The sequence below is a fragment of the Coffea arabica genome, chromosome 2e (assembly GCF_036785885.1).
Source record: "Coffea arabica cultivar ET-39 chromosome 2e, Coffea Arabica ET-39 HiFi, whole genome shotgun sequence".
In the NCBI taxonomy this organism is placed as follows: Eukaryota; Viridiplantae; Streptophyta; class Magnoliopsida; order Gentianales; family Rubiaceae; genus Coffea; species Coffea arabica.
Window position 1 is genome coordinate 33,761,524 of NC_092313.1, and position 10,732 is coordinate 33,772,255.

The 10,732-nt window shown below is 34.3% G+C and overlaps 1 protein-coding gene across 1 annotated transcript; it reads right to left on the reverse strand.

Moving 5' to 3' along the window:
• Positions 1–7,556: 7,556 nt before the first annotated feature.
• LOC113740668 (uncharacterized) lies at positions 7,557–10,015 on the reverse strand. The gene is made up of 5 exons (XM_072081452.1): positions 8,697–10,015; positions 8,412–8,616; positions 8,169–8,329; positions 7,950–8,040; positions 7,557–7,802 (listed from the first exon to the last, which is right to left on the reverse strand). The coding sequence occupies exons 1-5, from the start codon at positions 9,934–9,936 to the stop codon at positions 7,793–7,795; spliced, it is 1,707 nt and encodes a 568-aa protein (XP_071937553.1). The 5' UTR covers positions 9,937–10,015; the 3' UTR covers positions 7,557–7,792.
• Between the last annotated feature and the right edge of the window lie 717 nt (positions 10,016–10,732).

A 10,732-nucleotide genomic window follows, 5' to 3' on the forward strand; every position in this document is an offset into this window, starting at 1 on the left:
ATTACAATTATTACCAATAGGGATGAGGCAAAAGGAATATTGGATCAAGACAATATCAATAGCATATATGAAATTCTCAATGCCACTTTTTCAATGATAATTTAATGTCACTTCTATATGTATACTAAGTATTCTATTTATTTAATTTATAATATGCTTTTTATTTAAATTTCTTTTATCCTCACGTGATAAGTGAGATTAACATTAAATTTGGTATCAGGTAGTAGCACACAGGATCCTCGCACTAGTTTCTCTGCTTGCTAGTAATTCATAAGCCCAGACAAAATTCAATCTCCGCCACTGGCTCTGACTTCTATTTGAAAAGATTCCATGGGGAAGATAGTAAAAACACTCGTCACCACCCATTTCCTAAAATAAAAATAATACTCCTCACCCACCCTCCAACAAAATTCCAAAAAGGGCATCCTGGACATTTTTGGTCTTTTATTGGAAGAGATGCTGATAAACAAGTTGTGGCATATTATTGATAGCTAAGATATTAAAATGTCATTGATTCAATTATGTGCATATAGTACCATTGATTTTCTACCACAAAATTAGCACAGTTGCATATGGATAATCATATATTAACAACAAAATTAAAGAATTTGAAGTCATCTTTGAGCTCAAGCTACACTCGAAAATTTAAAGAGGCAAACTTGAATATGAACGTGAATACCTCTATTAAACTATTGAAATTGAGGAACAATTTAGATTCCTTCGATGAAAGAATGGCTTCAAATCTTGTCTCTATGATAAACTAAGGTTTCGTTTGGATTGAAAAATTTCACGAAAGATTTAAAATTCACCCAAATTGCTTTGGTTTCCTTTATATTACTTAAGAGTTATTTAGGTTTGTAATTCACCAATTATCCAAATAAATTTTAAATACTATAATAATTGAGGATATACAAACTCAAATATCTCTTAAGAAATCTAAACAACTAGAGGAATTTTAGAGAATATTAAATTCTTTATCAAATCTTTCAATCCCAATGCAGCCTAATAGAATTTGGGCATTTGGTATTTGACTCAATTCAAAAGCACCACTCGTTTAATAGCACTTCTCTTCATCTATTAAAAGCATAGAAACGCCCACGAATCCCATTTTAGTTACGGTTAATAGTGAAGGAATGGATGTTAACGGAAGGTACCTGAGCTGCTCTTTTTTCTGATTCACATGGTAAAAGAGAAACGCTTCTGGTATTTATAGCTACAATTATGGGTAGCCCAAAACGCTTAGGGAACCATATGATTTAATATGAGTACAGAAATCTCACATTCAAGATCGTGTTGCCACAATCGGTGGCAGCCCATCGAAGATATCCACTTTACACACGAACGTTTACAAAAATATGTCTGTGCCACAAAGTACTTAAGATATGGTTAATTATACTTTGTACCTTTCAGCTATATTTAGATATCAATTTGATCCCTAAATATCAAAATAATTTAGTCCCTCAAATATAAAATTTGTCGCACTTAAATAAAATCATTGACGGAAGTAGAACAAATTTTATTTTTAAATGGACAAATATTTATAGTTTAGAGACTAAAATGAGATAGATTTTATATTTTATGGACTAAAGTGGGATAGATTTTATATTTTAGGAGTTGAAGTGAGACAGGATTTAAAGTTTAGCGACTAAACTGTCAGTTTAGGAACCAAAGTGAAATTCAGCTAAAATTGAAGAAGGCAAAGTGAAATTAACCCATAAGATTTTAATTATTTTTTTGTTGGGCTTTATAAAGTACATGTCTAATTATGCCTAGTGAAATAACATTTTAGTTACAACTATTATTTAGAAACTAATAGAACTTCTTATTGTTGGTTGAAACTTATTATTGGCTTTTGCATATATATTTGTTAATGGTGCGATCCATTTCTTTGCGTAATGTGAAAAGTAAACAGCATCATAAATTTATTAAGATGCCAACTCGAAAGAAAATGTAAAATTCTAACAGTAATAAAGCAAAGGCAAATGACCTATCGCTACTAAATTATTCCAAGTAAATAGTTTTGGTTACTCAATTATTTTTTCCTAATATAGTTATCCAACTCACAAAATCAATATACTAGTGGTCATTTTGTCCAGTTTTGCTGTTAACTCTAATTGAGCGAGCTTCTCACGTGTCTCAAGGCCAAAAGACAAGGGCAATTTCAATCTCCATCTAGCAAAAAATTTTATTCGCCATTAAGCTATTAAAATCAACACTTTTGGTCAGCAAACCATTTTTCATTTCTAATCACCCACTCAACTAACCAAAGTTCTACACTGGTGGCAATTCCATTGGTTTTTCTCGTTAGATATTCGCTTTGCCCATGATTTTAGGGCTATTTACGGCAACTCAAGAAAAATTTGTATATTATTGATACATATTTTTTCTCCTTTGCATTTTTCTTTTTATTTCCCTTCTCTTTCTCTTTCTATCATAGTGGATTCCAATTTTTTCTGCTCTATCTTCTTTAAGGATGTTCTCCTTTAATTGTTTCACCTAATTCTAGAAATTGATCTTAAAAGATCAATGATTTAAGTTATTGTTTCTAGATTTATAAACAAAATAAAAATTTAGAATCAAGGAAAGAATAGCTTTAACATATAATTTATATGTTTTGGCAAAATATATAATAATCAAGAACAATTTGTTTATATATATATGTGTGTGTGCAAATTATAGAATGCAGTTCTTGTGATTAATTCCAACAACATTGAATCCGAACGGAAACAAGTAAATTTAAGGACAAGATTTGGCAAAATGACCACTAATATACCAATTTTGTGAGTTGAGGGGACAGATTTAAAAAAAATAATTTAGTTGCTAAAAAATAATTTAGGGGACAGATTTTTATAGTTTGGTCATTGCTTAATATGTTCGTAACCTCTATTTGAGTGAGTGCAGTGCACGTGCAACTCATACCATTAAAGTTGATCCAAATTGTGTAAGACGACTACTAGTATGCCGATTTGTGACTAGATGGCTATTTTGTAACAAAAAATAGTTGAGTGGTTAGAAGTATACAATCCAAATAGTTAAATAACATTTTTGGCAATTATTGTTAAGTTTGTTCTGTATCCCACAGCAAGAATTTTATAAAGAAATATCTCCTCTTAATGGTTATAAATAATGTGGACTTATGTGAGTATAATATGCTGTAGGCACGAGTTCAAAAGAGGTTTCAGGAGACTAGGCCCCAACTTAAGAGAGGTTTTTGAGTTAAGCATCAAACCAAGAGAACTAGTTAGTGAACTATTTGGGCCTTTGGGGTATTAAGTGTTTTGTGTTACTTTGAGTTCTCTTGTGTTTTCTGTGTTACATGCTTTTAAGTCTAGGAACTTTTTTCTAAGGTTTTGTACTCTCTTTTTGTGCCTTTTTTTATTATAATAAATTTGCTATCCCTTCACTTGTGGATCGTCAATTATAATGAAGCACTTAAATTTTAGGGTCTCTATTTTATTTATTTTTACTTTGTTATTTGTCTTTCGGGGTTGCTAAGAAACCTGTCATCAATTTTCTAAGATCAGGCTTAACAAATTGGTATTCTAGTTTTGGATTCTGGATTTTGTGGCAATGATGCTGATAATGGACTGTCAATATCAATTATAGGATATTGATTTAGGGCTATAGAGAGTGGAGAAAAAATTCCCATTAGAGCTTAGTTGGATTTTTTTGTGAAGAAAAGCTATTTAACCCATTGGAACTTGTTGAGGATTTTGTAGAGAATGTGGAATAAGATTACTATGTTTATGTTTTTAGCCCGTTGGGACCTGTTGAACTTTCTGTAAGTTTTTGTGAGGACCCGAATTTTATTTTACTTACTTTTATTTTATTTTATTTTACTGACTTATTTAATTATTTATTTATTCGTTTACTCCAATTAATTTATTTCATCCATTTTAATTTCATTTGCACGGAACAATGTATCATTTTATACTTTAAAACGTTTGCTAGAAATTTAATTTTCTTTTGCGGCTCGTTTAGTAAGAATTAGTGAACACACGTTTTTCGACCCAAAATTCGATCCGAGAGTGCAGTGGTCTTGGAGAATTAAGGGTGATCAAGAGTAGACTAAGAAAAGTTAATTGAGAGATTAGAAGTGAGTGAGTTAAATTAAACTCAATTAGGAGCACTAATGGCCTCCTATTCATTTGTTGACTTTTGGGTACCAAAGCACCTTTATGTCATTTCTTCCTTTCACTCCATCACTTCACCAACTACCACACAAGACCTCTCTTCTCCTTCTTTTCTTGGCCGGCTCTTCCTCCTCCCTTTCTCAACCAAAATTTCAGCTAGCTTTCTTCTATTTTTGTGCCAAGAAAACACTCCAAACTTGCTACTTTTCTTGGTTCATTACTCAAGCTTGAAGGGAGTCTTGAAGGAGGAAGGAACCTTGGTGATTTAGAGCTTATACACTAGTGGTTTGGTCTTCATCTCTTGGAAGTAAGGTAATACACCAAAGCTCTCATCTTTTCCTCTCAACTTATAGTAGTTAGTTAGCTCTATCTAGTTAATTATTGGGTTGTTGATGGGTTCAAAAGAACCTTGACTCTAGGTAGAGGACTTGAGGTGACTTTATAGGTAGAGGGCTTGAGGAATTATGGTATGTTTACTTGCTTGTTTGGTGTTTGTTTTGATGAATTATGCCTTAGTTTTGATTGGGAAGTTGAAAAGAAAACTTGAAGAAAGGAGGATGCTTGCTGTCCGAAAATTTGCTGATTGATTCCCTCATGTTTATTTCGAATTTTGTTATTATTTTGGTACTATAATGCTTGTTATATGTTGGTATTTATGTGTATTAAATATCTCGCAAAAAGCATTGCATTTGGTTGAGTTAAAGTAGGGGAAAGTGAGGATGCAAATCTGTAAAATTTTCTGATCAAGAGACCAGACCAGTGTGCACGTTTTGGGCCATAACTTTTAGTCTAGGAGTTGAAATTAAGTGTTGTTTGTGTCATCTGAAACTAGACTTCGAGAGCTTTCCAACGGTATAAAATGCACCCTCTAATTCATTTTCTATGAGCCGTAGTGAACCTGTAAAAATGACTGATTTTCCTTACTGTTTTCATCCAAGAAACAAGCATGGCTGCAGTTTGTAGTTCATTTTCACCTATCTTGCAAAATGAATTTTGATACGAATCTCGTTGGGGAGAAGATTTGTGACCCAAGATCGCTTGTTAGAGTTGATGTTGGATGGAAGAAACGGTAGCAGCGGAAACCCTACGACCCTTCTAATCCCTGTGACTACGAACCTATTGATACTATCTCAACCCGTAATCAAACGAATTAGCGAACCTCAGGCAAGTGTAGAAGGCACCACAATTCAAGTGCGATTCTTGAATTGATAAGCCGAACAAGAACACTAGAGTATAACTCTAAGTTGTTCAAGGGTTGCTCGAAAGTTATGGAGAAAATTCTCTCAAGTATTTTATGATAAAAGTGTCTACCCCTTTATTGATGTAATGTAGTGCCTTATATAGGTTACAAGTAAAAACCCTAATCTAGTAAGGAAAAGGACTAAAGGTGCGGTCAGATATGGACCCTAATAAGTGACGAAAACGGAAACAGAAGCTACGAGCTCAACCCTCGACGGGTTGGGCCTCACGTGGGCTTTCCTTCCTAGGCAGCCCACTCTAGCAAATAATAATGAACAAAATAGCAATCCTACCCTTGGCGATTCTACGTGCAACATGCACTTAGCCAATTATTCAAGCTATTTAACTAATGTGGAAAAAACTGACTATGATGCTAAAACGGAGACTAGGGTTTGGCAACAACCCTAATCCTCAGGTGTAGCTTCAATGCTCATTACCGGACCGCGATCACCCTCACTTGAGTGTATGAATCCTTCAAAGGACTTGTGTATGGCTTGAATAAGTACATTGAGTTGCTCACGAAGTCTCTTCGCAGAGCCCTAGTAATGGATCCGCTTGGAGCTTGCACATGATCCTCAGCCCCTCGGTCACTCGAGCCATTGTTGGCGTGCCCACGTACCATGATGCTATCATTCCCCTCTTCTTGAGAAGGTTTTGCCCTCAAATCAAACTCATCATCTGCATCAAAAGGAGCTAAGTCAGAAACATTAAATGTAGCACTAACTCCATACTCACCAGGAAAATCAAGTTTGTAGGCGTTGTCATTGATGCGCCCCAACACTTGAAAGGGTCCATCACCCCGTGGTTGTAATTTGTTTCTCCGTTGAACTGGAAAACGTTCCTTGCGCATGTGCAATCACACCCAATCGCCAGGTTCAAAAAGTAACTTTTGGCGACCCTTGTTAGCTTGCTTAACATATTGAGCAGTTCTCCTCTCAATGTTGGCCCTGACTTTCTCATGCAGTTGCTTAACAAACTCTGCACGTTTCTTACCATCCAAATATGCGCGCTCAGTACTAGGTAATGGCACTAGATCAAGTGGTGTTAGCGGATTAAAATCATAAACACATTCAAATGGAGAGAAACTAGTAATAGAATGGACAGCCCTATTATAAGCAAACTCTACATGAGGTAAACACTCTTCCCATGAATTCAAGTTCTTTTTTATGATGGCACGCAACAAGGTACCTAATGTACGATTCACCACCTCAGTTTGACCATCAGTTTGGGGGTGGCTAGCAGTAGAGAATAGTAATTTGGTGCCTAACTTAGACCAGAGTGTCTTCCAAAAATAGCTCAGAAATTTGACATCTCTATCAGACACAATGGTCCTAGGAATGCCATGCAATCTCACAATCTCTTTAAAGAATAAGTTAGTAATATGAGATGCATCATCTGTTTTATGACAAGTAATGAAGTGTACCATTTTAGAAAATCTATCAACTATCACATAAATGGAGTCATGGTCATACCTGGGTCTAGGCAAACCAAGTATAAAATCCATAGAAATATCGACCCATGGTGTACTAGAAATAGGTAACGGGGTGTAAAGACCATACGGGTGTACCTTGGATTTAGCTTTCTTACAAGCTAAGCATCGCTCCACTACCCGTGCAACATCTCTCCTCATGTGCGGCCAATAGAAGTGTTCCTGCAGCATTGCAAGAGTCTTGTCAATCCCAAAGTGTCCCATAAGTCCAACTGAGTGGGATTCCCTTACCAAGAGTTCTCGGAGTGATCCATGTGGGATGCAAAGCCGATTGGTACAAAACAAGTAACCATCGGAAATGAAAAACTTACCTTATCCAGTATGTTTGCAAGAAGTATAGAGCTTACCGAAGTCACTATCTTGGGTATAGAGCTCTTTAATCAGTTCAAACCCTAACCAATGTTTTTAAACTCGGACCGGCCAGCGAACCGGAGATAGGGACGGTTCACGGTCCGACCGGTCCGACCGGCCGGTTCAACGGTTCAACGATTTTTTTTTTTTTTTTTGCTTCATAGTTCTTTACTCTACAGTCTACACTGAAACTTAACGGCTAATATACAATCTAATATGATTATTAATAACTTAAATCCCTAAAATACATTTACCAATATAACTTAAAATTAAATTTAAGTTGAGATAATAATAAATTTTCTAAAAGTTATACATGAAACCTGGCATGATAAATATAACTAAAATATCATAATTCATCGCAGGTTTTCATAAATTCATTACAAACATAAATAGATATAGTCCAAATGTTCATCAATTATCACAAACAAACACACAAAAATAAATAAAATAAATGTTGACATTCTTTCACAATTCTCAAAAAGTCCATAACAGAGTTCAACTCATATTCAAAGCAAACAATTTGAATAACAAATTTCCATCATTGGCATGACAAGGCAACAGCACCTCCTTCACAATTTCATCAATTTAACCTGAAAAATTAAAAAGTTTATTACAAAAAATATAAATCTAATTGGTGGAACTAAAAAAAAGTCAAAAAATTTCTAAAAACAAAGATACAACCAAACACAAAAAGAATCAATTGCTACTAAACATTACTAATTAATATGTTATATTACCAATCATTATCTTCATCATCATCCAAAAGGCGCCTACGCTGAAATGCTTCCAAATCAATATCATTATGTTCCCCAACTTCACTTTCATCATCTATATAAATAAATAAATAAATAATTAAGAATTTATCCATATTTATAATACAATTCAAATTAAAAAATGTACTTTTAGCACCTTATATTACAAGTTAAAAATATATTTATTTTAATATTAAAACCAACCTTCAACTAGTTGAGAATCATCTTTAGGAAGTTCTTCGAGTTCTTCCTCCAATTCATCACAATTAAGCTCGCCATCTTGTTCTTCTTCTATGACCCAAAATTCTGTTTTATCAATAGATTCATAATCAATGGGATCATAAGATCTCTTTCGGTGATCAAACCTACAATAAAATACATTAGTTACAAATCTAATATTACTTTATAAAATAAAATGTAAAGAATAAAGTAAAAAATCAATTATACCTATGTTGCAAACGCAAATTGTAGTGCACATATACAAGATCATTAAGTCTTTGGTGCTCCAACCTATTCCTTTTTTTAGTGTGAATGCGTTCAAAAACGCTCCAATTACGTTCACACCCAGAAGAAGAAGCAGTTTGACTCAAAATTCTAATTGCAAGCTTTTGCAAATTCGGAGCATCACAACCATATAACTTCCACCAATTTTCTGTCACAATCATATTAAAATATTAGATCAAATAAAGAATAAAATCACAATTTTTAGACATTAAAAAAAATATAAATAACCTGGCCGATCAGATTTGCTAGTAAGAATAGCAAGTTTGCGGCCAAAACTCCCTTGTCTTTCCCGATACATTCCAACCTCTTGCGATAATTTTTCAGGGTTGCACCAATCCACTTTTGTTTCAATATAATCAAGCAAGCCATTTATAACCTCTGGATGTGTACAAAATGTGGCACTCTCATATTGAAAAGCAGGATTCAAATAATAAGCGGCAGCATGTAGATTTTTTCTCAACATTCTATCCCACCTATCACTGATGATGTCAATATAAGGCTTGTACAATCTCTCTTTATTTCTAAACAGCCTTTTGATGCCATTTATTGCTCTAAACATGCCTTCATAAACATAACCCAATGAAGGCCTTTCATCAGTGTCACAAATACGCAATAAACGAATGATAGGACCCATTATTCTCACCATAATCAAACAGTTATTCCAAAACCTTTCATCCAAAACGATTTGCTTCACATCTTTTCCTTTTTCTATTCTCAGAAATTGTTTGTAATCCCCACTAGTAACCAAAGATTGCAAACTATCCTTATGATCATGCAAACTTTTTAATGCAATAAAGGTAGTTGCAAATCGAGTTTCACCTGGACGAATAATTTCTTTCCACCCTGTAGTCTTTCTTAACCAATTCAAAGTGAACTTATGATTGTAAATAAAAACAGTCACCGTTGAAGCAAGAGACACTATAGCTTTTACATCATTCATTTCACCAATGTCTTTCAAAATCAAATTGATGCAGTGTGCAGCACACGGTGACCAACAAATGTTCGGATATCTTTCACTTAACAAAGACCCAGCAGCTTTATAATTGCTAGCATTATCAGTAACTAAGTGCACCACATTATTTGAACCAACCATCTCAACAATTTCAGCAAATAAATTGCACAAATTTTCTGCACTTGTTACAATATCAGATGCATCCACAGATTTAATGAACGAAATACCCTTAGGACAATAAACCAAAAAATTAATCAATGGTCTTTGCCTAGTGTCTTTCCATCCATCACCCATTATAGTGCAACCAGTTTCTGTCCAAGTACTTCTAAAAGAATCAACAACCAATTTCACATCTCTCTTGGCATTTCGCAACAAATTAACCCTCAAAGAATGATAGGATGGACTTTTGTAACCATGACCCATTGATGCTATTTGATCAATAGCTTTTTGAAAAAATGGAGAATTAACAGCATTTATAGGAATGCAAGCATCATAAAACCAAAGAGCAATAGCCATGTCCGTATTTTCCCATTTTTCCTTACTTTGCAAACAAGCTTTAATGGTTGGTTGAGAAGTATCACATCCACCTTTAAAAAAAGCACGAATACCTGTTGATGCAGTGACCTTTCTCTTTCCTTTACTAGATGAACCCATCTTATTTGCTAAAGAAGAAGGAATCTCCAAAACTTCATCGCCATCAAATGAATGAGTAGTGTGGCCGAATGGATTTTCCACCCCAAAATCACCTTTTTTTCTTTAGATTTCTGCTCCTTCTCCTTCATAGATGCTAAAATAGCATGTCTAACTGCCGGGTCAACCTTTGAACATGGAACAATGCTGCCTTGTTCTCCTGCCAAATGTTGTTTCATTCGATGAATGCCACCACCAGCAATTACTTTAAAACAATACCCACATGTCAAAGTTCTTTTTCCTTGACTATTCACACCTACTGAACAATATTTCCATGCTATATCAGACTTTTGTCTATGATTTTGACTAGTTGATTGTTCACTATTGACAGCTCCAGCAGTCGAAGATTGTGAATTACTACCCGTACCAGTACCGGTATCCATTATCCTTCACATAGTTAATTCAAACACATAATTAGTTCATTTGTAAAATATAGTGTACTAATAAGAAAATAAAATTAACAAATTTTCAGTAATATAAGAAGATCAATTAGTCACATGAATAGCTCAACTGTTAGCATTTAATTTTTTCATTTACAAAAAAAAAAAAAGATATAGTTATCACAGTAGAGGGATTTTAATGGTTCTTAGTAGCACAAAACTCATGGCTATTAATGGTTCTT

Excerpts from the sequence above, each read along its gene's own strand:
- LOC113740668 (XM_072081452.1), bottom strand. The coding sequence starts at position 9,936 with ATGGCTATTGCTCTTTGGTTTTATGATGCTTGCATTCCTATAAATGCT. Across the intron at positions 8,617-8,696 it reads TAGCAAATCTGATCGGCCAG|AAAATTGGTGGAAGTTATAT; the intron begins GTTATTTATATT and ends TGATTGTGACAG. Across the intron at positions 8,330-8,411 it reads AATTTGCGTTTGCAACATAG|GTTTGATCACCGAAAGAGAT; the intron begins GTATAATTGATT and ends ATTTTATTGTAG.